Here is a 25644-nt window from a genome sequence, read left to right on the forward strand (position 1 = left end):
CTGCATCTGGAGACCACCACCAGGGGAGACGATCTCATTCCTCCTCCAGACACCGCTCCCACCGCCATGACAGCCGCTCCGATCGAAGAGCCTGCTGGGGATGTGGAACAAGAGTTCCGGAGGGCAAATCACTATGTGATCGGTGCTATGCCCGGGCGGTCAGGGAAAAGGAAACAGAGAACCAACACTTGGAATCTCTAGTTAAACGTGTGGTACAGCAATCCCTGAAAGAGCTGGATTCGCCCCACACGCTGAGCCAGTCTATTTCGCTGTCTGGCCCCCCGGCTGATGAACCCCGTGAAGACCCGGGCACGTTCCAGCCTTATGCGGCCTCTCTTGATTCCTCAGATGATGATTCTCAGGAAGAAGAGGAAATCGGAGGCTTTGACTTCAACATGGTGTCACCTTTAATTAAAGCAATCAAAGAATACTTGAGAATAACTTCAGACGTTCTGACCATTTATTTATTTTACACTGAGGAAGCAATAAAGGGAAAAAAGCTTTGATTAGGACACTCGCTACTTGGATTGTACAGACTATTCAACAAGCGTACAGGGCGAAGGGCTTGGCCCCTCCACAGGCGGTGACAGCTCACTCCACCAGGGGAATGGCGGCTTCATGGGCGGCAGCTCGACACGTGGCCCCAGACACCATATGCAAAGCGGCCTCGTGGGCCTCTATCAATACTTTCATGTCTCACTACTGTATTGAGCCTGCTTCATTGTCCTCTGTAAACTTTGCTTTGAGAATCCTATCGGTTGATAGGACAAATTAAAATTTTGGTTTGATTCAACATACCCACCCGTGTGGTCGGCTAGTTATTTCCCACACGTAGGCTGCCATGGAGTCTGTCAGGAAAAAGGAAAATTTATTATCAAATACTTACCGTAATTTTCCTTTCCTGATGGACTCCATGGCAGACGGAGTTCCCACCCATTGGTCATAGAGTAGGCTAGTTACGGAACGCAGTAGCTAGTGGTGAGTACTCATTTATGGGAATGGGGTCCTATAGCATTGGAGAGGAGGCGGGGTTAACCCACACGTAGGCTGCCATGGAGTCCATCAGGAAAGGAAAATTACGGTAAGTATTTGATAATAAATTTTCCCTTTTCTTGATGCTGAAGATTTGAAAACAAAACACTACTAGCCTAACGTGCATGGATATGTAGGATAAAACAATGTTTTATTCTAGCAGCAGAAAAAAAAAACACAGCTTCTAGGAGCTTAACAAAAGGCTAGTGTGCATGGAGCCTTAAGCTCGGTTCACACAGGGGCAACCCGACTTACAGCGTGACTTTGCAAGGCGATTTGGAGGCGACTTCAGCGCGACTTTGCGCAACTTACAACGCAACTTAAAGTTGCCTCCAGGACAGGCGACTTTGGCTGTGGCCAATCACATAATAATCAGCTCTGTGGGAGGGAGGGGGTTGCCTGTGTAAACGTGGGAAATACCTGTGTAAATTATTTTCTTTTTCCTGTAAAGTCGCTTCAATATAGATGGAGATCTGACATGGAGGCAACTTCCATTAAAATCTATGGGTACAAGTTGCCTAGAAGTCGCCTTGAAGTAGTACAGAAACCTTTTCTGAAGTCGGAGCAACTTCAGTAGTGTACATTAAGACGGCTCTCATTCACTTCAATGGAATTTCTTATGTCCAGCGACTTGGGGCAACTTGAGGTCTGACAAGTCGGATCCCAAGTCGTTGTAGTGTGAACTGGCACCTAGGCTTGGTTCACATATATGTGAATTGGATGTGTTATGAACTGCATCCAATTCGCATGACATGTGAATTAACATCGATTTCCATTGAAGCACTTCACCTACATGTGGAGCATCCACAGTGCAAATTTATAAAGAGTCCTGTGTGTTTTCTGAGCACTGCGGTGCGGTTCAGGGACGAATTCCAAGCTCATTGAGTTCTATGGGAACGCTTCTGAATTGCACGTGTTCAGGATTCAGTTAAGGATTTCAGTAGGGATTGCTCTACTACTACAGGAGTTGACATCCTTATTCTACTATGCATTGGCCAGCACTAAAAATGCAGCTGTGACAAAAATCCGGTCCTCAAACCTTGTAGCTGGTTGGTTTCTATGCGGGGATGTGCTGGATTTTGCGCTCTCCTTTTTTTGTGAATCGTCCCAATTATCTTTTCTGTTTTTAATATATACCTATTAGATTGATCTCCTAATTACTGTTCTTGCAAAATGAACCAATAGCCACTAGCTTGTTTTTTTTCTTCTGATGGAATATTCTAATACTTTTGATGTAATACTTTATTGGTTTATTTGTTGCTCTACTCGTTACATTTTTACATTGTTATGTACTAATTCTGTTCATAAATCGATATGTTTAGCTTTATTGCACCGCCATCCTTGTATGTACTCAATTTGTCAATCTTTGTTCTATTTAAAAAATAATAAACAAATTTGACGAGAAAAATCCAGTCCTGAGCCTTGCAAATTTGTATCAGAACTGCATCAAAAACGCACCTGAACTGCTGAACAAATGTTTTTTTTATTTGAATTAAAAATGGACAATTTGAGCCGGGCATATGTGAACCCAGCCTACTTTGGGAGATGTTCACTAAAATTATAGCACACAATTAGAAAAAAAAAAATCCAAGTTTCCACAATCTGATATAATATAGGCTTAGTAGTGATCTTTATCCTTACCGGGGGTCTCAATTTGTTTTCTAAAGTTTTAAGACTGAATAAAGCTGCACAGTGAATATAGGTTCTTGATGTCTGAGTGTGTGGCTACTTTCATTGTGATATAGTAACCTACATTTAAAGCTAACTTTCAGGCATATATTATACTGCACAGAAAAAAAAAATATATATGGGGGCTGTCATATCTGTTTCTTTCCATCCAGGTATGAGATTTACACAGCTCTGTTCCACAGCACAGCCCTCTTTAAGGGGGAAGGTGACCTGATCTTTCTTTGCATTTGTTTCCCTTTTAGGCTTAATGTACACGGGATGATTTTTCAACCTCTCCTGAACGATTTAACTTGACAGATAGTAACCCACGTTTAAAACATCAGTTTTGCCACGTTTACATGGCACATTTAGCTGCATTTGCGTTTAGAAGCATTTGAAAAAAAAAAATTATTTTTTTCAACCTAGCCAAAAATGAAAAACGCCTGTAAATGCGCCTGGCGTCTGAAACGTCGGAAACGTCGAGATCTGAACTCATTTTTTTGCCTTCAAAGAAAAGCCTATAAACGCAACTGCCTAAAAACCACATTAAACGAACCTGTGTACATGTACACATAAGATAAAGCAGCCAACTCTGCCTCTGAACGTCCTTTTAACAGCAGCAGTGTACATGAGGACTTGTTACAAGTCACCTCCTCACTCCCATCCTATGACTGGACAGATTAAGGAGAAGCAGCACAGTGATGATCTCCTCTCTCTGTCCCTCTGGTCTCTCCTCCTAACAGCAAACTCCTTGTGATGAAACTCAGCAGACTCTTTGTACAGCTTCTTCCTCCTCCTCTCTGAACCCTGCTGAACAGAGTGTACTGTAGACTGGAAGAAACTAATACCAAGTCAATTTCAGGTACTTACACTGTCTGAATTAAAAAAAACAATGATGTATTAATGATTACAGTGCAGAATAATATGTGTCATTTATATCCTCTTGATGTTCAGCTTTAAATGTATTTTTATTATTATCTCTGGCTAATTTGTATAATTAAGTGTTTCTAAAACAATGTTATAAATTATTCTTAGGCCCTTTTCTCTTTTTAGCTTAACATATATTACAGAGTACATCCATGACATTTAAAGTGGTTGTAAACCCTTCCATATACCCAGTGAAGTGATTGGCCTCAGGTGATACACAGAGATAAAACAAACCCTCCTGCATAAGTTGTACCTGTTTATCTGCATCCCTCTCTCCTCTACATCTGTTCAAAGTACAGAATTTAAACAGCGTGTCTGAGATGTCAGAAACCAGGGAGTGGGGACCTGAATTTACATTCAGCAGAGCTCAGCCAGAGCTTTTTGGAGGGAGCTCTCTGGAATGCAGGCTGAACGCGATTGGCGTGCCTGCCTGTTTATGGGCTTTTATTGATCTGCAACATTGTAAGTGTTATTCTTTTATTACAATGAAAATAAAGTTACAAACTGCACTATGAGGAGCTCCCTCTTTTCTCCTTGATATATGTGGTTCACCATACCCTCGTTTGGTGGGTGTACATTGTTTTTGGGCCATTTTCTTTCCCTGGAGGATGCATCTCTGCTGCACATGCTTATTATGACTACCTGTAATGGGTGTCATATACGTCCAGTGAGTAGGATGTAGGCCTAGGGGCTAGTGAAAGAAAGCATCTTTTGTTTTTTTCATATTTATGGATGAACTACTAATGCCCGGCACACACAATCAGAAGATGGTACAAAAAATACTGATTTCGGAGCGATCGTATGATAATCTGATCGTTGGTACAGAGCTTTCAAAAGACGATCAGGACAGTTCATCCAATATTATTTGATCGAATATGCATGTTTTTTTTTTTTTTGAACGATGCCAGATTGTATGATTTTTATTTAATCAGTACAGCTGTCATTTGAAAATGCAATACAAATGCATTACAACACATGACATCACTTCCGAATTTTTATTCTGTCGTACGAAAATTTCCGTGACTTTAGTAAACTCATCAGATTCGATCTGAGATTAGCATGCAAAAAAAACGGACGATCATTTGTCCGATAATCTCATTGTGTTTACTGGGCATAAGAAGACATCACTTTACTTTCACTTGATTGGAGACATCTGGTGGTGGTGTACGGACATTACACATATAATAATTGATTCACCATTTATTATGCGTTGTTTTATATATGTATTTTGTAATAGATGTTTAGAAGCACGGTATGAAAATTATTGTTTTCTTTTTATGATTTAGACTACTTGAGTCTCACTACGGGTTGCTCTTTGTTTAAATTATATATATATAATTTTTTTTTTTTTGTGATCCAGAGTGCACTGGTTGAAAGTTTTGTTTGACCTTAATTTACATGCAATATAATAAATGTTTACTTTTGAGTTTAAGACCTTTTTCACATTAAATGCAGCTTTGAAATACTGCCACTTCATCTGAAATTGCATGATTACAAAGCCGCCAGTGTGACTTCAGGTGCGACTTGGAAGACATCTATGTGGCTTCATGCACAGATGTCTATGCAAACCGCACCCGAAATCATCAAAAGTAGTGCAGGAACTACTTTTTCAAATCGATGCGGCAGCACAAAGTTGGCATTGCACCGTTTTGAACAGTGCAATTGACGGCAAAAGGGTGTGACTTGTCATGCGATTTGACCTGTCAAATCACATGACAAGTCGCTCCAATGTGAACGAAGGCTAATACTGCTATAAATTACAAAATTTATTATGTAGCAATTTTAGTAGATATTCACATTGATTCCATCCGATGATGTCACTGGCACATACCCAGTACATTCTGCATTCAGGACACAATGAGTGTCGTGAGTACAGAGAGCACCATGCCACAATGGTGACTCCCAGGCGCATTCCCTTGAAAGTGAACAGTCTAATTGCCTTTAGTAAATCAGCCCCAATATCATAGTCTGTGGTGGAAATTGATCTCCTTAAAAGGTAAAACGTAAAAGGGTTTAACTGGAAATTTGGGGCTTATGCACGAACAGTGTTTTAACAGAAGCATTTCTTATTGCTAACAGCAAACAATCATCATTCTTATATCATTTTCAGACTTGGGCTGTAGAAGTGACTGTTGGAAGGTAGGTGGATGCTATGGGCAACAAGAAATTTACCTGTTAGCACATGCTTCAAGGAGAAGCTCCAAAACTCCATATTAATTATGTAAAGCAAAAAAGATGTAGCAATTATATAGCACCACTGCTATGTGATTACTACAACCTTACTATTTGTTTGGTATAAGCTTTTTGATATATTGATCTATATTTTAGGGTGTATTTATATATTTTGTGATGATCACTTTGGGATTTTTTGGTAGGAATACCTGTTTTTAACCTGTTTCTTGTGTCTTCAGTCTGTATAATGTAATAAAATATGTTTGTTAAACAGTTAGTTGCATATATATATATATATATAAAACCCTATGAAAATAGAAATTTTTACTGTAGTAGTGTAAAAAAAAAAAATGTCGCAGACAGATATTCGCCATCTTGGAACTGATTTCCTGTACTAGCCTGTCTCAGGGGTCTTCTGAGCTTTACCATGCAGAAAGAAAACAATAGCAGGACTGTTAAATAAGAGCATTTGCTTGTAACATTTATTGGCCATCCTGACCTGGAATGGCATGCCTATATTTGATCACATGTATCAATATGGGAGTCATAAGCTGTTTGTGTCTATAAAATCCACAATCAACGATTATGGTTTATTTTGTGTATAACAGTATTGTATAAGACTTCAGTATGCTGTAGCATGTGAGTTAAATATGTTATGGAATGCACATCAATAGCTCTACAGTTGTCTCTTGGAATAAAAACATGGGGATATGGTTGCATACTGACTTGTTACGATGCATTTTAGAAATGTTTTATAGCAATAACAATAAAGAACTAAAAATAAAAGGATTCCTATTATTCCATAGTCGTTCTGCATATCTGGTGTGAAGACAACATAATCATCAGTTCAAAGATATGACTATGTTACACCCACAGTGCTTTTGTTTTTTTTTTTTCCAGCAGGAAACCTTTGTACTTGTCCCTGTGCCTGTGGGTGCATACCATAAGAACATTCTTAAAGAATAGGGATATTGTATGATGGGTCTGATATTCTTCGACTGGGATCTGATACAGTATATCCTCTTAGAGGGATGATTGGCTTCACCATGTGGTGATTATGCCAGTAGTTGGCCCTTCACACATGTGGTCCGACTGTCCATTTTTCGTACATCCATTGACAGATGAAAAACAGACATCAATGCATCTTTATGGAAAAAACGGATATAAATGGATGATCATCCATTTACATCAGTTTACATCTGCCAACATCTGTTTTTTTGAAGCTCTATTTTTCTTCCGTTAAAAAAAATGGATTGGATAAAAAACGGATGTAAATTGACAAATGGTCAGTTTTTCCATGCGTTTTTTCTTTGGTAGTGGATGTAAAAAAACTGATGAAAAACTGATGAGCAGCTGATGAAAGACTGATGAAAACTTCATCTGTTTTTTCTTTGAAAAGCCGTGACTGAACTGATGAAATGAACAGTCCATATGTGTGAAAGGGGTCTTAGGCATTAAACCATGCCCAAATTATTATTTTTTTGTATAAAGTGTGTTTCTAAGCAAAACTATTTTTTTCTTTGGATGAAGTGAGGAAACCACTGTCAAGTTTTTCATTGTTGTCATTGTTGTCTGTGACCCCATCAGGACGATTCACCAATCTATTTTATCTAGTGCTTTCACAATCCACCTGGCCTGTTTGACCCCTTTACATGCCCCTTAGGCTGTAGTACTCTAGTCTGCCTACTTGCAGTTCTTTATATATATTCACACAATGTTCTCTTTCACAGAAATCCATTGGAACTGCCACAGAGTCTGTACCAATATTTAATTGACAATTAGGGACTACACTACCACTGATGTCTCTTATATCACTTATTTGTGCCTCAGTGTAGCCGTGGATATGAGGCCACAGCTCCCGGGGGATGTTGCTTCCCATGGTGCCTTCAGCCACCAACACTACTTCTTGTATACCTAACTTATATGTAGGTAAGTAGGTAAGAGTGTTTGGGAAATATCCTATCCCTTCTCTTTGTATTTTCCCCTCGTGCCAACCATCTGTTCACTTTGCATCATTTGTCTTTTTATAGATTTATCCATTTCTTTTTTGCTCCTGATGAGTGGACATCTCAATGAAACACGTAGAGTCCCAGCCTTATGCTACATCATTGCAATCATGTGATTTCAAGATTTAATAATATGGAATTTTATAACCAATTATTATCACCATTAACATAATCATGCTCATTATGAATTGGAACAATTTACTATATATCTATGTATATATTACCATTATACTGTGAATTATATTGTCATTGTGTACATTAAACTGGTAAGGTGCTACTATTGTTTATCATGTTATAATTTTACCAGTCAATGTATACTTGTTTGGAATCAACAAACGTGATTGCATACCTTATTCTCTTAGCCGTGCTTCATATAAAGTCCCAACCAACCCCCCTCTTTTAATCTATTGTACTGATGATCATTTTCACCAAGAAAAAAAAGTGAGGGGAAGGCCAAAGTTTTATCACTGCCCCCAGGACAAGTGCTAGGGGAAATATTCCAATGGGGACACCTGTTTAATAGGGGAACTCCCCTCACATTGGAAGATCTACCGTACCGTCTGACTAATTATTGTGTTAAGTAGGGAGCTACCTATAGGGTGTTCATGGCATCTATGAAAGATATATTTCGCCAGTACAGTACAATCTTTACATGGATAGCTGGTGAGCGAGGGCACAGGAGGAAGGGGAGCACAGCACTTTCATCACCTTTGCCATATATTTCTGCATGGACTGCACTTTTTAAAGAACTTTTTCTGCACGGACTGCAGTCTACTCTTTTCAGAAACAGGATACAGGAAGTTTCAGTATCAGCATCAGTCTAGATTGCCATTTTAGCTTCCAGAAGAACAAACCAGTGAAGGCCTCCTTTCTCCCTTTAATACACATATGATTGCAAGTTCATTCATTGTTTGATTGTTTGTTAACCACTTACCCACTGGGCACTTAAACCCCCTTCCTAACCAGACCAATTTTCAGCTTTCGGTGCTCTCACATTTTTAATGACAATTACTCAGTCATGCAACACTGTACCTATATGAATTTTTTGTCCTTTTTTTCACACAAATTGAGATGTCTTTTGGTGGTGTTTTTTTGTGTTATAAAAGAAAAAAGACTGAAAATTCTTTTTAAAAAATGCATTTTTCTTTGTTTCTGTTATAAAATTTTGCAAATTAGTAATTTTTTTTCATAAAGTTTGGCCAAAATTTATACTGCTACATATCTTTGGTAAAAATAACCCAAATTGGTGTATAGTATTTGGTCTTTGTGAAAGTTATAGAGTCCACAAGCTATGGTGCCAATCTCTGAAAATTGATCACACCTGAAGTACTGACTAATTTCTTGAAACCCTAACAAGCCAGGAAAGTACAAATACCCCCCACATTGATCCTGTTTAGAAAGTAGACATGCCAAAGTAAGTAAGTAAGAGGCATGGTGAATTTTTTTTTTCTCACAATTCTTTGCAAAATCAAGATTTTTTTTTGTTTTTCACAAAATTGTCATTTCTCACACACAGCATATGCATACCACAAATTACACCCCAAAACACATTCTGCTACTCCTCCTGAGTACGACGATACCACATGTGTGAAACTTTTACACAGCGTGGCCACATACAGAGACCCAACATTGAGGGAGCACCTTCAGGCGTTCTAGGATACACTTACACTTTTAAAGCCCTGGAGCACCAGGACAATGGAAATGTTTTAAAAATGACCCCATTTTGGAAAGAACACACCCCATCGTATAAGCTATGAGGCATAATGTGTCTTTTGAACATGTAATTTTTTTCTACAAGTTTTTGTTTTATGTGGAAAGAATATGAAAACGCATTTTTTTTTTTACACAAAGTTGTCCATTTATACAATATTTCTAACACATAGCATGTACATACCAAAATTTACACCCCATAGATTCTCCTACTCCACATGTGGGAGACTTTTCCACAGCCTGGCCTCATATAGAGGCCCAACATGCAGGGAGCACCGTCAAGTGTCTTAGGGGCATACATTTAAAATCTAATTTGACTACCTATTACACTTTTGTGAGGAATTGTAGTGGCATGGGTGTGGCATGGATGAGAACTGATGTGGCATTGGTGAGCATGAATGGGGATGGATAAGCCGTGGATTGGGATGGCTGAGCATGGTTGAGCCATAAATGTGGATGGCTGAGTATGGATGGGATGACTGAGCATGAATGATTATGGCTGGGTATGATTGAGTATGGCTGGGTATGGTTGAGTATGGCTGGGTACGGATGGGATGGCTGAGTATGGATGGGGACTGCTAAGTACGGCTGGGGACCGCTGGGTACGGATGGGTACGGCTGAGTATGGCTGGGTATGGCTGTGTATGACTGAGTATAGATGGGGTGGATGGATGAGTATGGATGGTTGGATGAGCATTGCTGAGTATGGATGGCTGGATGAGTATGACAGGGGGATGGCTGAGCATAGATAGATGGCTGGATGAGTATGACAGAGGGGCTGAGCATGGATGGCTGGCTAGATGAGTATGACAGAGGGATGGCTGAGCAAGGATGGATGGATGGCTGGATGAGGCTGCAATGGGCACAGATCAGTGCTGTGGACACTACAGATCCAGCTCACAGTGCTGCTGCACCCGATCTCTCCCCTCTCCGCTCACACTGTACCGATCGGTACAGAGAGGGAAGAGAGGAACCGGACATGATGCGGTTTGTTTACAAGTGATCACTCCGTCATTTGACGGAGCAATCACGTTGTAAACTGCCGCTGTCAGCGCCCATTTACCATGATCCGTGATGTGGATACTTCCGTGTGCGCGCCCCAGGGGGCGCGCGAGAGCGTGGTTCTGGGAGGACATCAATGTACACCCTCCCAGAAATATCGAGCCGCGCTGTAGCAGTCATTCGGCTATGGTGCGGTTGTTAAGTGGTTAATTTTATTTTATATATATATATATATATTGCATTACAATGTATTTAATGTGATTTGTAGGTAGTTGTTTGCAAGAAATGTATTCATTGTATGCATTTGTAAGAGACTTATATAAAAGCATATTTAACCTCAGTCTATGTGATTTTATTGCAGTTTTTCAGAACTATTCACAGAAGTAAATTCAGTTTTGGAATGAAACAACACTGCTTCTGTCAGTTTTGTTAGCTAGCTGTCGACTAACTGTTAGTAGGACAGTGTAACTACTAACTTAGTGTTCTGTCTCTGGGACAGGAAGTGAATGGAAATTTCCCCAATGATACAAAGACAGCAATTAAAAAAAACTGGTAGGGGTTTTAACCCTTCCCTACTGTATCTATAACAAAAAGAAAATATTTTGGCTTTAGATGGCCTTTATATATGCCCTTTAAATCACATTCCTCACTTGGCCTCCAGGAGAGAGAGGGTGGTGGTTCCAGCATGCACACGTTGCCACTTTGCCACAAGTCCAAACAAATTGGGCACAAAAGATATTTATAATATAAACAAATAAAGATATATTTTATATACCAGGACTGAATCATGTTTCAAATACCATATGACACTTCTTTTCACTATAACACTATGACAACACATGGATTTCCTTACCTGTTTAATGGCAAACAACAGTCTTCCATAGCAGTATACGATGACGATAAAAGGCAACGCCAAACAGAATACGAATAAGCACACAATGTAAGATGTGTTTGTGACATCGCGGGAGTGCCAGTTCACTGAGCACGTGGTACCTGGTCCTTCTGGGCCATAGTTGCTCCACCCAAAAAGTGGCGGTAGAGTCCAAAAAAGGGAGTATACCCAAGAAACTAAAATTCCCAACCAAGCTTTCCTATAGTTTGTCACGTCCGCTTCTGTGCTCCTGAGCATGGTGCAGTAACGCTCATAAGACAGTACAGCCAGAGAAACCAGAGATACTGTTCCTATAAAATAAAAGTGGAGGAAACCATCATATTAAAGGTATGTACCATTTTTGTGTTTCTATTTCATAATTATGTAGATAAACTTGAGGTGATTGTAGCTTTACTAACAAACCAAAAGGATTATTTGGGCCTTGAAGAAGGGGTACACCTCCAAGTATAGCTAAAGGTAAAATACTGGTTAATTTTAGATACAGTGGAGAGGGATTAGAATGTTTGTCAGTTTTAATTGTTGTCTGTGCCCCCCATTAAGGAGATTCACGCTCTCTACTTGTCCCGTTTACCATTATCATTGAAAGTGAAAGTAAAAGAAAATCCCAAATTTTGGGTTGTCCCCAGAAAGGTAATAGAGTGAAAATGTTCCAGTGGGGACATTCGATCTGGTTACCTGGGGGTCCCCAGGGAATTTCCTTAATTTGCAAAGATTTCCTCTCACTTTCTGTTTGGCTATGGGACAGGAAGTGAAGGGAGATTTCCACATTGGGAAAAAAATGGCGAAAAATAAAAATCTTACAGGGGGTTATAACCCTTACCTGCTCTATCCAAATTGAAAACAAGAAAAAATATCCTATAGTTATTAATTTAATCATTTAATTTAATCATTTAATCATTATTCTAAATGTATCCCTTATACAGTACATAGGGGAAGTGGTACACTGAAAATATTGGTTAATATTTTGATATTTTGAAAACCTCTACTTTACTTATATAGTATTGTGCATGATGAATGCAGGGACTAATACAATCAAGGAACAAGACTTACTTCTCTCAATAAAAAAAAAAGTTGTGGAGATGTCTGCAGGTCAGGTGAAACACAGTTAAAACAAGGAATCAGCTATTTAAAACTTGAAAAATGTAAGGTTCGTTTGAATAAATCATTGTGTAATCACAGAAAAAATATGGAGATGGTTTATAGCTTATCTGCTTTAAACACACATGCCATAACTCAAAGTAACAGCCATAAGATTGCATTTTATATGTATATAGAGATATTTCATAAAACATCTTTTTGAGCAAGAACATGGTATAAAGATAACAATATTCAGACATTCAAATAAAGCATTTGGGGAGGTTAAAAAAAATGAAAGGTGTCATCACTAAAGGAACAGTCACTCACAGCGGTACAGATAAGCGACTAAAGGCACCATATGCACAAAAAGAATTGCAAATGCAAGGGATGCTATGTGTCAGTGAAAAGGTCAAAGATAAGGACAGCCAGTCTGCAAACTCTATAGATTTTGCAAGACCCTGAAGAACAATACATATAGTAGATGTTTTCCTGGCTTCTATATTGCCATGATCAATAAAGAAGTAAATGAAACACTTCTCACATATGATAGCTATAGGAGTTATATGACAAATTATACAGACCTCTAAAAGCTAAGTGGATATATATTATTATGTGTTATTGAGGAAGATATATATGTGGTGGCAAGTTTCATAAAACGATATAGCAATCATAATTGCTGAAACCCTCCTCCATTTGCTGTTGTGGGGGGACTGGGCGGGCTGGTCTTTCCTGGCATCGAAACCACACCTCCACACCATGCGCATGATGTAATTTGGCATTCCGTCACTGGTGTTTGTGTTTTTTCATCAGCATCAACACACGGATGGGAAAATGCATACTTGGATGGGCAGTGGTTGCTTATCTAACAGGTATGCTTCCTTTCCTAATTGTTGCACCTGTGTGACGCTGGGAGGAGCCCGCTGATTACTCTGTGCGCATATAGTGTGCCTATTAAAGAGGAAATAAACCCTGGTGGGTTTTACTTCCTCTTTATTTCCCTGCAAAGGTAAAGCATAATGGGCTACTTTGCATCGCATAGTAACCCATTGTAGCCCATTATGTGTCACTTACCTGTCGCAGGAGCCACCAGTCATGGCATGACCCCTATTAGAAACGGCACGATGTGCCCTTTCTAAAGGGTGCATGCACCGTAGTCATCGGCGCTCGTCTCTTTAGTAAATATCTCCTAAACCGTGGAGGTTTAGGAGATATTTCAAGCACCTACAGATAATCCTTGATATAGGCTTACCTGTAGGTAAAAGTGGTTGCACAGGGTGTACAACCACTTTAGGGTCAGCCTTTCCACCAGGCAGCATGTCCTGTCTCTCACTGCACTTCCATGGACTACATACAAAAATATTCGTTACCACTACATCAGGTAATTATCTGCTCACCTTTTTGATACCTATGTCCCTTTAGTATTTAGTTGTCATTTTTCACACTCTTTTCTTTCTTCCCCATTTCCTTTCGTGATGTTTTTTTTACCCACATCCTTACTGTGAGACTATAGTCCCTCTAGCCCATTCATTTTATCACACTCATATCCTTTATATGGATTTGTGGTGTTGGGTTTCTATTATATTATATTTCATTAGTGGTACACTTTAATACGTATTTACAATGCACCTATTGTAATTAATTTCTAGAATTTGAACTCACCCCTACCACCATTTGGCTATGTGTTTTTCATCTCTGTTGGGATCATGGTATGCGCCCAGTCTTTTCAATGCCGGGTTCCGACCTCAGCTCCCCGAGAATGATACCTTTGGCAGCCTTCCCTGTCTGGGTGCACAGATTCAGACTCTACAGGCTTGTAAGTATCCATAGGGATGAGTTTACATTTCTCCCTAAATGTATATACTTCTCTTATATATGGTTCCAACCGTGGTACATATTTATTTATTAATGTTTTGTTGTAGACCCAAGTGCACCTGCCCCTGAAGAGTGTAATTTTTATATACACAATACGCGTCGGCCCTACTCTGTCGATGATCTATTGATTTTAATATACTGTATGTACTAAATTTCTGTGATCTTATTTTGTTTCCACATGGAAGATCTTATCATTTACCATTCTATGGGCATGCCATGCTGCATTACTGTTTTTACAATATGTGGTTTTTAACATGTGATTGCATATTTACTCATTGCATTTATGTTATGCTGTGATGCTTTTTGACAATAAAGGTATCCTTTTCAAAACCGACTTTTCATTTAGCCACTCCTACCAACCTTATTCAAAGTCCCGAAAATCCCCCCTTTTGTTACGATATAGGGATGAGACATGTGTTCCCGCATGTTTCACTCAAAGTCCCACATTTTTCCTCTTTTTTATAGCGTTTTTTGGGACTACGACATTGCGGCAGACAGATCAGACACTTTTGACACTTTTTTGGGAGCACTGTCATTTATACAGTGATCAATGCTAAAAATAGCCACTAGTTACTGTATAAATGTCACTGGCAGGGAAGAGGTTAGCACTAGGGGGCGATCAGGGGGTTAAATGTGTGTCCTAGGGAGTGTTTCTAACTGTGGGGTGGGATGGGACTGCCTGGGGGAGGAGACCGATCGCTGTTCCTAAGCAGTAAGAACAACTAGGAACAACAGATCTGTCTCCTCACCCCTGACAGAACTGAGGTCTGTCTATTTATATTGACAGACCTCTGTTCTGTCTCTCTAAGGAGCGATCGTGGGTGCCCGGCGGACATTGCGACCGCCGGGGACGCGCTTCGGCTCCATCGTCACGCACGCCCCCTAGTGATTTTAAAGAGACCGACGTACAGCTACGATGGCTCGCCCAGGGGAGACAACCTGCCGCAGTATAACTGCGACGCCTGGTCCTCAAGTGGTTAATGTTCATAAAAAAAAATTGCAGTGGAGGTCACATGTTTCCTGTCAAAAGTGGAGCTCCAGTCTGTAGCCAAACCCTGTGATGTTTCAGTGACCTCTCACTGTAGAAAAAGCACCTCCTCGGTCTCTCCCCAAAGGTCTCTTGTGATCAGTAGTGGGAAGCAGAGGGCGAATGGATGCAGTGGTGCAGGTGCTGTGATGTGGACGGTGCTGCACTGCCCCCGCATATCCTCACTCCCAGTCTCAGGCTCGGATCTATACTGGTTTGGTCTTCCGCTAGCAGGTGAATATCCAGGCAGAGCGCGCTCTCTCTCTCTCTAACTCCTTCAGCGTCAAGAGGAAGAAATTTCCCGGGCAGTTTAATAAAAAAATATTTCTCCCTCCTCCTACTGCACAGTGCCTATTGGGATCTGTAGTGTAAGGAGTCAGTTGGCCCCATTATATGGCTGCCATCTCAAACTACAACTTCCAGGATTCTCAGCACTCTGCATAGAAGTCTATGGGCTTGCTTGGCTTTAGCAATCCCCTGCTGGCCAGAGGTGAATGGTGCAGCATAACATCAGTATCTCAGTAGAGGAAGAAAAGAATAAAAGACAATAGAGGTTATTTTAGAGCTGCACGATTCTGGGCAAAATGAGAATCACAATTTTTTTGCTTAGAATAAAAAGATCATGATTCTCGCAACGTAAAATCTTTCACATTATACAAAAAAAATTGGGCTAACTTTACTGGTTAGTTTTTTTTTTTATTCATTAAAGTAATTTTTCCATTTTTTTTTCCATTTAAAAGACCGCTGCGCAAATACAGTGTGACATAAAATATTGCAACAACTACCATTTTATTCTCTAGAGTCTCTACTAAAAAAATATATATACTGTTTGGGGGTTCTAAGTAATTTTCTAGCAAAAAAAAAAGATTTTAACTTGAAACCAACAAATGTCAGAAAAAGGTTTTAAGGCATCATGTACCATGCTGCTGGTAAACGTACGTTCAGAGGCAGTTGGCTGCTTTTTTCAGCTGCCCCTGAACTCATCCAATGTTACCTTATCAGTACATATACACAGATTTGTTTAATGTCGTTTTTAGGCAGTTGCGTTTAGAGGCCTTTTTTGGAAAGCAAAAAAATGAGTTCAGACGCTGAGTTTAGAGGCATTTCAAGCGCTAAACGCTTCTATACGCGTCTAATTGTGGCTAAATGCGGCAATTCACGTTAAGTCACGTTTCGTTTACAGGCATTTTTCATTTTTGGCTATTTTGAAAAAAAAACATTTTTTTTTTGCAATCGCTTCTAAACGCAAACGTGGCTAAACGCGGCATGTAAACGCCGGCAAAACGGACGTTTTAAATGTGGGTTACTATCTGTCAAGTTAAATCGTCCAGGAGAGGTTGTAAAAATGTTCGGTGTACATTAAGCCTTAGTGTTTAAGTGGTTAAACTTTCCTAAGTCTATTCCTTTGACAAATTGTTACAATGTTTAGACTTAGTTCCACTGCTAAAGAATGTTGTGATTCTTGCGTTTTTCTTCCTTTTTTTTTGAGGGCTGTGGCTTCAGAAGAGCAGAGAGAATTCTTTGCATAGCAAGAATCGTGAAACACTTTTGTCAAGATCGCAACTGGAAAATATTGCAATAACAATTCTTGATGATTAATCGTGCAGCTCTAGGTTATTTACTAAAGGCAAATCCACTGTGCACTTCCAAGTGCGCTTTTTTGCTTGCACATGATTGGATGATAAAATCAGCAGAGATTCCCCTCATTTCAGATCTTCTTCTCAGATCTACAGCGACTGCACTTCCAAGTCCACTCGCAGTGCACTTTTAGTGCAGAGTGGATTTGCCTTTAGTAAATCAACCCCAATGTTTCCTTCTCCATATTGCTGTAGCCCATCACCTGGCTGGCTGGCCTGGGGGATCGGATGGACAGATTGTTGGGTGGGGCTTGGGATGACCCAACTGTCATGGTACACATTGGTACCAATGACAAAGTTAGAGGAAGATGGAGCATCCTAAAAAACTATTTCAGGAACTTAGAGGCTATACTGAGTAGATGGACGTCCAAGGTGGTATTCTCAGAGATATTGCCTGTACCTCAAGCCACGCAGAGCAGCAACAGCTTAGGGAATTTAACAAGTGGCTGAGGAACTGGTGCAGGAAGGAGGGTTTCTGGAGAACTGGGCTGATGTTTCAGTCAGTTACCGGTTCTATAGTAGGGATGGACTGCACCTTAATGGTAAGGGTGCAGTTCTGTTGGGGAGAAGATGGATAAAACGCTGTAGGGGCTTTTAAACTAGGTGGTGGGGGGAGGAATTAGAGGAAACGAAACCCAGCAGTGAGCGAAGGTCAGAGGATGTTAATGGAGACACTAGCAGAAATATAACCATAATACTTAAACCCTGGGTAAGTGGGTTGGCAAAACAAAATTACAGCCAAAGAACAACTAATGAGGAAATAATTACAAAACTGAAAGGCATGTACACTAATGCCAGGAGTCTAGCTAACAAAATGGAGGAACTGGAGCTATATATACCAGTATGTATGTGTAGCTCTTTAGCTATGACTAAGCACCTGTTGGTGTGAAGTGCGTTAGCTATACATGTTGGTACATGTGTACGTGGATGTTTTGGACCTCTGTCTTTTTTATGAAATAAAAAGTGAATTTTTGGAGTGCGGCTGTCCAGCATACTTTTGTTTCCATGCTACTGTTGCAAACAGAGCTGACACCCATCTCAACTCAGAGACAGCTGATCCGAGGAGAGGTAATTGTCTTAGAGCGGTGATTTCTTGTAACCCCGGTATCCTCTTCTTCAGCGGGCGGTCCGCTTTCAGACAAAAGTGGTCTCTGCGGCGTATTTATCGGCGTCGGGAGAGGGCCCCCCCTCCTGCCGCACTCCGGTGACCTCCGCTGCTTACCAAAGCCGCCGGCAGCAGCGGAGGCAATCGTGTTCTCTCCCCTCTGTGGTATGGAGCTGAGTAAGGAAGATGGCCCCCACCCAGCTCCATACCATTGCAGGGTGGAAGTGATGTCAAAACGTCACTTCTGCCCATAGCTCTTAAAGTGGGGGTCCACCTATCTATCGTTTTTTTTTTTTTTGAGTTAATTCACAAACTTTTCTTCTCAGCATTACATACTCACATATTGTGTGTAATATGTCCGCCTGTGTCAGATTTCGTTGGAAAGAATAACTTATATTATTCACTGCAGGCGGTTTCCATCTTCATTGTGGGCATTTGAAGCCCACAAGCATTTACAGTATATACTCAGTATACTCAGTGGCATCCTGGGAAGCCTGAGACTAGCTCCCAGGAGTCTGGGAGAGGCTAGAAACATGCCTACTCCCACGGGAGGAGAACCAGGAAGTGCAAAGAAGAATAGAAAAATAAAAGGTAATTACGGCGATTTAAATTTTTTTAAACGGCATGTCAGCATCTAGGCAAGGAAGAGAATACATACAGATATTGTTCAAAATTTGGGTGGAACCCCGCTTTAAGGAGAATTTTTTTTATTGGATTTTAGTGTAGATATGAGGTCTTTTTGACCCAGATCTCATATTTAAGAGATCCATGCTTTTTTCTCTTACAAGGGATGTTCACATTCCTTGTAATAGGAATAAAAAAGTGCAGCATATTTTTTAAAGAACGGTGTAAAAATAAAAGGCGAGATAAATAAGAAAAAAAAAATTAAACATTGTAACCGCGCCCCATCGCATATAATAACCGCCCCCCCCCCGCGCGCATATGATAACGGTGTGCTGTTAAAGTTCAAGTTCACGTTACTCACTAGGGGGAGAATCTCTGTGGGAATCCAGTATGGAAAAAGACCTGGGGGTCCTAGTAATTGACAGACTCAGCAACGGCATGCAATGCCAAAGCCAGCAGAATGTTAGCATGCATTAAAAAGGATATTTACTCAAGAGATAAAATAATAATCCTGCCACTTTATAAAACTCTAGTTCGGCCACATCTAGAGTATTCTGTCCAGTTCTAGTCACCAGTCCTCAGCAGTGGCGGCCCATCCATAGGGAGCACACGGGCGCAGCCCCCCCCAGGGCAATCACAAAAAATAAAATAAAAGGCCCTTTAAAAAAAATGAATAGATAAAAACGTCCTTTACCCACTTGCCAATCGGCCCATAGCCTAATGACGGCTACAGGGCGGTTGCATAACTCTGGGAGGGCATACAGTGACGTCCTCCCAGAATCCCGCTCTCGCGGGCCCCCCTGGGGCGCGCACCTGAGAACATCCGTGACCGCCAGGTCCAGAGGACACGGCGCATCACAGATCACGATAAATGGCCGCTGATAGCGACCGTTTACCACGTGATCGCTCTGTCAAGTGATGGAGGGATTACTCGTAAACAAACCAGCGTCATGACATGACACCGGTTCCTCTCTCCCCTCTGTGTACCGATTAGTACAGTGTGAGAGGAGAGGGGGAGAGATCGGATGGCAGCAGCTCTGTGGGCTGGATCTGTAGTGCCCATAGTGCTGCTCTGTGACAATTGCAGTCACTTCCAGCCATCCATGCTCAGCCATCCCTCCATGCTCATCCATACTCTATAATACCCTGCAATACCATTGCAATACCCCGCAATACCCCGCAATACTCTGCAATACCCCGCAATACCCTGCAATACTTTGAAATACCCCACAATACTTTACAATACTTTACAATACCCTGCAATACCCCACAAAACTCTGCAATACTCTGCAATACCCCGCAATACTCTGCAATACCCCGCAATACTCTGCCATACCCTGCCATACCCTGCCATACCCTGCCATACCCTGCCATACCCTGCCATACCCTGCCATACCCTGCCATACCCTGCCATACCCTGCCATACCCTGCCATACCCTGCCATACCCTGCCATACCCTGCCATACCCTGCCATACCCTGCCATACCCTGCCATACCCTGCCATACCCTGCCATACCCTGCCATACCGTGCAATACCCAGCCATACTCTGCAATAGGAATAGGCTATCTGTTCGAGTCGAACTAGAGTTCGATTTGAACATTGGCTGTTCGGCCGTTCGCCGAACAGCAAACAATTTGGGGTGCTCGCGGCAAATTCGAAAAGCCGCAGAACACCCTTTAAAATGCTATGGGAGTAATCTAAAGTGCTAATTTTAAAGGTAATATGCAAGTTATTGTCATAAAAAGTGTTTGGGGACCTGGGTCCTGCCCCAGGGGACATGTATCAATGCAAAAAAAAGTTTTAAAAACGGCTCTTTTTTCGGGAGCAGTGATTTTAATAATGCTTAAAGTGAAATAATAAAAATTAAATATTCCTTTAAATTTCGTACCTGGGGGGGGGGGGGGTGTGTCTATAGTATGCCTGTAAAGTAGCACATGTTTCTCATGTTTATAACAGTCCGAGAGCAAAATGACATTTCTAAAGGAAAAAAAAGTAATTTAAAAGTGCTAGTGCTAGTGTCGGCTATTAATGAATTGTCGGTCCCGACAATACACATAAAAGTCTTTGAAAGTCATTGAAAAATTTTTAAAAATGCGTGGGGGTCCCCCAAAATTCCATTACCAGGCCCTTCAGGTCTGGTATGGATATTAAGGGGAACCCCGGCGCCAAAAAAAAAAAAAAAAAAATCTGGTCTGGTATGGATTTTAAGGGGAACTCCGTGCCAACATTTAAAAAAAATGGCTTGGGGTTCCCCCAAAAATGCACACCAGGCCCTTATCCGAGCATGCAACCTGGCAGGCCACAGGAAAAGAGGGAGTGGATGAGAGAGCGCCCCCCCCTGAACCATACCAGGACACATGCCCTCAACATGGGAAGGATGTCCCCATGTTGATGGGGACAAGGGCCTCATCCCCACAACCCTTGCCCGGTGGTTGTGGGGGTCTGCGGGCGGGGGGCTTATCGGAATCTGAAAGCCCCCTTTAACTAAGAGAACACCCAGATCCCGGCCCCCCCATGTGAATTGGTAAGGGGTACATTGTACCCCTACCATTTCACAAAAAGAAAGTGTCAAAATGTTAAAAAACCACAGGAGAGGGCTTGGGACAAGTCCTTGATTACAAATAAAAAAATTAAAAATGAAAAAGAGATTCCAGCGATGAAATCCAATAAATCCATGCTCCTACTCCAGCGATGTAATCCAATTCTCGATCTCCAGCGATGGATGATCTCCAGCGACTCCAGCGAGGAACACGCACAGGATCCTGCCTCCACCGGAGACACCCAGCCAATGAAGCGGCGCTAGCTTGACGGCTCTTATGAAGCTGAGGGTGGGGCCACCCGTCACGTGACCCCGCCCCCCTCTGACAAGGGGGAATGCCAGGGTTTAGTGACGTGTACGGGTGACCCCGCCCCCCTCTGATGCAATGGGAATCCTGTGTTGCATCAGAGGGGGGCGGGGTCACCCGTAAATGGTAGGGGTACAACGTACCCCTTACCAATTCACATGGAGGGGGCGGGATCTGGGTGTCCCTTTTGTTAAAGGGGGCTTCCAGATTCCAATAAGCCCCCCGTATGCAGACCCCCACAACCACCAGGCAAGGGTTGTGGGGATGAAGCCCTTGTCCCCGTCAAGATGGGGACATCCTCCCCATGTTGAGGGCATGTGGCCTGGTACGGTTTAGGAGGGGGGGCACTCTCTCGCCCCCCCCTTTTCCTGCGGCCTGCCAGGTTGCATGCTCGTGTGTGGATTTTTGGGGAACCCCATGCCATTTTTTTTAAATTTTGGTGCAGAGTTCCCCTTAAAATCCATACCAGACCCTGGTATGGATTTTTGGGGGGAACCCCACGCCATTTTTTAAAAATTGTTGGCGCCGGAGTTCCCCTTAATATCCATACCAGACCTGAAGGGCCTGGTAATGGAATTTTGGGGGACCCCCACGCATTTTTTTTTATTTTTCAATGACTTTCAATGACTTTTATGTGTATTGTCAGGACCGACAATTCATTAATAGCCGGCACTAGCGCTAGCACTTTTAAATGACTTTTTTTACCTTTGGAAATGTAATTTTGCTCTCGGACTGTTATAAACACAGGAGACATGCGTTACTTTACAGGCATACTATAAACACCCCCCAGGTACGAAATTTAAAGGAATATTTCACTTTTATTGTTTCACTTTAAGCATTATTAAAATTACTGCTCCCGAAAAAAGCGTCCATTTTAAAAACTTTTTTTGCATTGATACATGTCCCCTGTGGCTGGACCCAGGTCCCCAAACACTTTTTATGACAATAACTTGCATATTAATCTTTAAAATTATCACTTTTGATTTTTCATGTTCGTATCCCATAGACTTTAATGGTGTTCGTGTGTTCGAACAAATTTTTTGCCTGTTCGCATGTTCTGGGTGCGAATCGAACAGGGGGGTGCTTGACCTATCCCTACTCTGCAATACCCAGCCATACTCTGCAATACCCAGCCAGACTCTGCAATACTCGGTGATACCCAGCCATACTCTGTCATACCCAGCCATATACCTAGTCATACTTGGCGATACCCTACAATACCCTGCCATACTCGGCCATACTCGGCCATGCTCAGCCATGCTCAGCCATGCTCAGCCATGCTCAGCCATGCTCAGCCATGCTCAGCCATACTCTGCCATGCTCAGCCATACTCTGCCATGCTCAGCCATACTCTGCCATGCTCAGCCATACTCGGCTGTACTCGGCCTCTGTATGTGGCCAGGCTGTGGAAGGCTCACACATGTGGTATCGCCGTACTCAGGAGGAGTAAGAGAATTTATTTTGGGGTGTGATTTTTGGTATGTACATGCTATGTGTTAGAAATATTGTATAAATGGACAACTTTGTGTTAAAAAAAAAAAATGCGTTTTAACCACTTCCCGCCCGCCCTCATATGACATTCTTGACTTTGTGTGTGGATATCTGAATGATGCCTGCAGCTACAGACCACACATGTGAGGTATCGCTGTGAAAGTTAGAGCGAGAGCAATAATTTTGGCCCTAGACCTCCTCTGTAACTCAAAACCAGTAACCAGCAAAAAATTTGATAGCGTTGCCTATGGGGATTTTTAAGTAGCGAGCGCGTGCAATTTTGAAGGGTGACATGTTAGGTATCTATTTACTCAGCGTAACATCTTTCATATTATGCAAAAACATTGGGCTAACATTACTGTTTTGTTTTTTAAAGCACAAAACTTTTTTTTCCAAAAAAAGCATTCGAAAAATTGCTGCGCAAATACCGAGCGAGATAAAAAGTTGCAACGACCGCCATTGTATTCTCTAGGGTCTTTGCTAAAAAAACATATATAATATTTCGGGGTTCTATGTAATTTTCTAGCAAATAAATGATGATTTTTACATGTAGGAGAGAAATGTCAGAATTGGCCTGGGTGCTCCAGAATGCCTGAAAGTGCTCCCTGCATGTTGGGCCTCTGTATGTGGCCACGCTGTGTAAAAGTCTCACACATGTGGTATGGAGTAATAGCAGAATGTGTTTTGAGGTGTAATTTGTAGTATGCATATGCTGTGTGTGAAAAATAGCCTGCTAATATATCAATTTTGTGGAAAAAAAATCTTGATTTTGCAAAGAATTGTGGGAAAAATGACAACTTCAAAAAACTCACCATGCATCTTTCTAAATACCTTGGAATGTCTTCTTTCCAAAAAGGGGTCATTTGGGGGATAGTTGTACTTTTCTGGCATGTTAGGGTCTCAAGAAATTAGATAGGCTGTCAGTACTTCAGGTGTGATCAAATTTCAGATATTGGCACCACAGCTTGTGGACTCTATAACTTTCACAAAGACCAAATAATATACACCAATTTGTACTTATTTTTACCAAAGATATGTAGTAGTATAAATTTTGGCCAAAATTTATGAAGAAAAATTACTAATTTGCTAAATTTTATAACAGAAACAAAGAAAAATTCATTTTTTTACAGAATTTTCAGTCTTTTTTCTTTTATAGCGCAAAAAATAAAAAAACCCAGCGGTGATTAAATACCACCCAAAGAAAGCTCTATTTGTGTGAAAAATAGGACAAACATTTCGTATGGGTACAGTGTTGTATGACTAATTGTCATTCAAAATGTGAGAGCACCGAAAGCTGAAAATTGGTCTGGTTAGGAAGGGGGTTTAAGTGCCCAGTGGTCAAGTGGTTAAGTGCACTGTGCTCAGGCGCTAGACACAGTGCACTATGGGAAGCGCGACATCTATGCAATCACGAGATTGCAGATGAGATGCTTCATTTGCAGGGTTTTGACCTGCCTTGTGGCGCAATCCATTGCGCCGGAATACTTCCGCCCGTAGTATCTCTACGGGTGCTTTGCTTTGTTCTTGATTGGCACTGCCCTAGGACATGGGCGGTGCTTTCCTTCTGAGTTACAATGTCACTTCCGGTTTCCCTGTGCCAGTGATAAACCGAAAGTGACATCAGCAGCTCCGTGGAACGCACAGCCCGAGTGGAGCTATTTCAGAATTGGTAAGCAATGTGTCTGCACTCTGCGGTATATCCACCTTGACCCTCACATAATTGAAAAGACCAGTATTTCCATGTTAGTTGTTATGTAATCTAATGCACTAATACAATAATAAATTGACTCATATATATTGATCATTGTGGAATTTTTTTTCAAAATGAATGAAAATTTGGTTCCATCTTTAAAACAATTGCCCTTCACAAGGCATTCAGGTTAAGAAAAAAAGAGGATAAAGTAGCTTGGACCACATCAACCCAAATTGCAAATTCAGCAGAGATCAAGTGATCGTTGTCAAGTTTACACTCAAAGCTTTTCCACCACTTATAGTAAATGGAGTTGGCTGGCTTTAATAGTAAAGCAGATGCAGATTTCCAGGAGGACTAACAAATGTTTATAGTGAAAGGCAACTGGTGTTTTCTATTAAACAGGGTCTAAATGGGCCATTGACATGCATCAAAATTGAACTTAGGAATGTGTCTTTGCAAAGTTAAACTAAATGAAATCCTTTCTTATTTTTGCAGTGCAGAGGGATTGGAAGTCTTGCCAGTTTTTGGGAATGTCTGCACCCCTGATAGGGTGAAGACAACTCCCAAAATTTGCCAGTTTCTCCTTCAAATTTATTCACTTCCTGTCACATAACCAAACAGGAAGTGAGGGTAAAACCCTACCAATGTCTTTCCTTGGGGGCACACAGGTCAGTCTAAATAGTTTCCCCATTAGGGAAAATGCACTCTAGCATTTTTCTGTGTACACCCCAAATTATTAGGTATCTTGGACTTTGGGGTTTATTTACTAAAGGCAAATCCAATGTGCACTACAAGTGCACTTGGAAGTGCAGTTGCTGGAGATCCGAGGAGGACATGCAAGGTAAATAAAAAAACAGCATCT

The 25644-nt window shown here is 41.3% G+C and overlaps 1 protein-coding gene across 1 annotated transcript in view; it reads right to left on the reverse strand.

Moving 5' to 3' along the window:
- LOC141139577 (vertebrate ancient opsin-like) overlaps positions 1-25644 on the reverse strand; it is a 368310-nt gene that overhangs the window by 321525 nt on the left and 21141 nt on the right. The window contains exon 2 of the mRNA XM_073625848.1: positions 11371-11699. Within this exon, the coding sequence (XP_073481949.1) occupies positions 11371-11699 (329 nt within the window). The remainder of the gene's footprint in view (positions 1-11370; positions 11700-25644) is intronic.

The sequence above is a fragment of the Aquarana catesbeiana genome, linkage group LG04 (genome assembly GCF_042186555.1).
Source record: "Aquarana catesbeiana isolate 2022-GZ linkage group LG04, ASM4218655v1, whole genome shotgun sequence".
Classification (NCBI taxonomy): Eukaryota; Metazoa; Chordata; class Amphibia; order Anura; family Ranidae; genus Aquarana; species Aquarana catesbeiana.